The sequence below is a fragment of the Galeopterus variegatus genome, unplaced genomic scaffold (genome assembly GCF_000696425.1).
Source record: "Galeopterus variegatus unplaced genomic scaffold, G_variegatus-3.0.2 Scaffold333, whole genome shotgun sequence".
Taxonomy (NCBI): Eukaryota; Metazoa; Chordata; class Mammalia; order Dermoptera; family Cynocephalidae; genus Galeopterus; species Galeopterus variegatus.
This window is the reverse complement of record NW_007726444.1, coordinates 510,741-514,443: the sequence shown is the minus strand read 5'-3', so window position 1 is coordinate 514,443 and position 3,703 is coordinate 510,741. Positions and strand designations below refer to the sequence as shown.

Here is a 3,703-nt window from a genome sequence, read left to right as displayed (position 1 = left end):
TACCCCCCTCCCACAACCAGGCGCACCACACCAGTGCCTTGTGGCTCTGCCTGGGGGCCCGGGGCATGGAAAAGGGAACCGGACCCCCCTTCCACAACCAGGCACACTGTGCCAGTGCCTTGTGGCCCACCCAGTGATCCGAGGCATGGATCTGGGGACCAGACACACCCTACAGCCAGGCACACCACCAGCACCAAGTAACATGCCAAAAACATCACCTCCATGTGGGTGGCCCACCACAGCCACAACAATAACCATGGCTGCCTTGAAAGCGGCTAGATGCCACAACCACCATGCACATGGTCTGCCAAACACTGGAATGCATTGACACTAGGAGAGTCACCAGCAGAGGTAGAGAAAAGAAGAGGATGTCTCTCTCCACAAAGCCCATTTCAGAGTGACAGAAGAAGCATCTTCTCTATGATAATATTGGGGGACCTGATCACACCTCTCAGCATTGGTCACATCATCTAGGCAACAAATCAATAGAGTAACCATTATTCTTTCAGAAGGAGAGAAGAAATCTAGGGTAATTAGATGGGGGAGGGGGGAGTGAGAGGGGGATAGGGAGAGATTGGACAAGGGGCATAAAGAATAATTATGATTTGTAACAATATATATGCTAGTAATATTGATTTGATCAATATATCTCAATGTTGAACCTCAAAAATATGTATAATCAATTTTGATTCAATAAATAAAATTAATTAATAAAAAATTACTTTTTACTATAATAGTAATATATGCTATTTGGCTTAGAAAAATGCAAATACTACAAAAGAACACATAAAGTAAATATAAACCAGTCATGCATCCCGGTAACACCACTGAGATAGGAGGTGCTCAGTTCCCCTGGGGCTGGGTTTCATTCCACTCCCCTAGGTCTCAAACCACTCTCCTAGGACTCAAGCTTCTCCTCTGAGTCCTGAGCATCTGTTGCTTGTGGCACCTATTTTCAGTACCAGCATGTGGAGATTGAGACCACAGGAGTCAGACTTGTGTAATCTTGGTGATCAAGCATGCTTAGTAAAAAGGAGTTTATTCCTTGAATTATCTCCCACTAGAGGCACTAGAGAGCATCTAGAATATTCTAAATATATTTGGTGCATGTGGTGGAATTTGACCAACGAGCATGCTCTAAAGGAGACCAACTGAGCATGCACGAAACTGTTAAGTAACCTGTTACATGACTGGGAACCGCCCCCTTAGTTGGGCACTCATTAGATAGCATGAATATGCATAGAGAGCCAAGCTATACAATTTGAATCCAGGAAGAAGGCGGGGCTGCTGCTCGCTCTCTGGGGCCAGCCCACACTCCGTCTGTGAGGCGTGTGTATATCTTACTTTTTGTGTTAAACTTGTCTTTAGCAGGCTGCTCTTCACTCTGGAAGCAATCTGCATTTAATCTGTAAAGTGTGAATTTCTTACTTTAGTGTTAGACTTGCTGTGGCTGTTTGCACCTCCTGTCTCAGTGGTATTACCAGGATGCATGACTGGAGATAGGCTGCACTTTCCCTGTGAAGTCTGTATTTCTTATTTTTTACATTAAACCTGTTTTCATTTTCTACTGTGACTCTGCTCTTTCCTCTGGCAGAGTCAAGAACCTGGTAGATGACAGGGTGGGTTGAGGTTGGCTAACCAACCTTCCCAGACCCTCTCTTTTGGAATCAGCACTATTAGGATTAGCGTGTATTTTTCCATATTTGTTTTCTGAGAATACACAAATTATCCCCCTCTCTCACACACAAAATAGAAATCACTTTTATAATCAGACTGAGTTTCATCCTGAAAAACCAAATACATTAGAAGACTCCTAGAAAGGATAAAATAGTATTAAACAAATATAGTAAAAAGACATATGGTGAAGAATATACAAAAAAGATATTTAAAATGGACTATTAAAAATTGGGCCTGCCCGGTGGCGCACTGCTACAGTGCACCGCTTGGGAAGCGCGGTGGCGCTCCACCGGCCGCTCACTGGCTGAGCGAGGAGTGGGGGCAACACTGAGGGTTGCGATCCGTTGCCGGTCACGAAAAAAGACAAAAAGACAAAAAAAAAAAAATTATAAGTAAATCATACTAGCTATAAATAATATATTTAAAAAATAGATTGGGGAAAAAGAAATCACTTCAGCTAAAAAGGTTATCTCCCCAAGAGGACTGGGAGACTGTGAGAGCTGTTGTACTGAGTCTGTGCGCCCATAGCCCCCCACCCCGCATTAAAGGGGAGGAACTTTCAGACAGAGGCAGCTTTAAACCTCCAAGTTGCATTCCACAGAGGTTCATAGACATCTTGAGATTATCTTCAGGACAGAAAGATTCCCTAACCACAGCTTCAGCCTAGCCCTGGTTTTTGCAATTGTTTGTTGTTTTGCTGTTGTTTAACCTTGGGGATAACAGGACGTACAAGCCTGATTCCAGGCTTTCCCAGCTCAAAACCTTCACACCCTCTTTCATTTGTTCCTGAGTAGAGATTCCTTGTGCCTTGTTTTGGAAAAGGGCTCCCGATCTTGGTTCTCTGGGCATCTCCCTCCCTTCCACCTTCCCTCCCTTCCACCTCCACAACATCTCTCAGTGTACTCAGAGGATGGGGACTGACAGGTACTGTACTTCTCAGCCTACACTGTACATTTCCTAGGCAGAGACTGACTGTCTTGCTTCTTGCTGCAAGAACTCCAGCTCCATCCTACACTCTTCCTTAAACAAGTCTTCGGTAGCCAGCTGGTCCTGTTTAGCCTGACTGTCTGTATATCTTAAGGTAAGGTTCTTTTCCTGGTCTCAGTTTCCTTATCTCTAAAATGAAGAATGAGACCATAGGTTGCATTTAAACACGCTGACTGAGAGCCGGGGTGCTTTGAAGGCAGGTACATCTTTTTGTATTCCCTCTCTGTCCTCCTCCCCGCACCCCCTCCCCATACTGGCACATAGCAGGCACTCAATAAAAGCTTGTTGAATTGACTAGAATAAATGTTTCCACCCAGTGCTTGGCACTTAGAGGCCCTCGACAAATACCTACTGAGTTTAATTTAATGTGTGATCTCCCTTTGTGACATTATTGAGGGCAGGGATCATGCATTCAACAGGGCCCTGATAAAACCAGAATCAACTGGGTCCCTGTTCTCACAGTTCACATTTTAGTGTAGGAAGCTGAGACAGTAACATCCATTTAACACATTTTTTCCAATGTCAGTATGTACAAAGGCGAAAAAGGTGAGGCAAGAGTGGTAATTCCCGGACTTCAGGTCATGTTGCGAGATGATTGCCTCCCAAGGTCGGGTCGGCGGTAGGCCTTTTTGACTTCTTCATGGTTGTCGCGGTCCCGCCCTTCTATCACCCAACCAATCCCGGCCGTCTCTGGAAGCCTCACAGCCCGCAGGCAGCCAATCAAAAGTGCCGGGGGGTGAAATGGTCGGGCGCTGACGCGAATTAGATTCTAGGGAAGAATGTGTCGGTTCGGACGGTCCTGTGGCTGGGGGTGCGAAGAGGCCAGGCCCGGAAGAACCGAGCCCTCGGGCCGCTGACCGCCGGCGACAATGGAGGACGAGCAGCCCGACAGCTTGGAGGGCTGGGTGCCGGTCCGCGAGGACCTCTTTGCCGAGCCCGAGCGGCACCGGCTGCGCTTCCTTGTGGCCTGGAACGACGCAGAGGGCAAGTTCGCGGTGACTTGTCACGACCGCACGGCGCAGCGGCGGCGGTGGCGGCG

General features: G+C 47.0%; 1 protein-coding gene across 1 annotated transcript in view; it reads left to right on the top strand.

The window, feature by feature from the left end:
- The first annotated feature begins 3,533 nt into the window (after window positions 1-3,533).
- The window catches only part of WHAMM (WAS protein homolog associated with actin, golgi membranes and microtubules), a 22,775-nt gene continuing 22,605 nt past the window's right edge, over window positions 3,534-3,703 (top strand). The window contains exon 1 of the mRNA XM_008567593.1: window positions 3,534-3,659. Coding sequence (XP_008565815.1) covers window positions 3,534-3,659 — 126 coding nt within the window. The remainder of the gene's footprint in view (window positions 3,660-3,703) is intronic.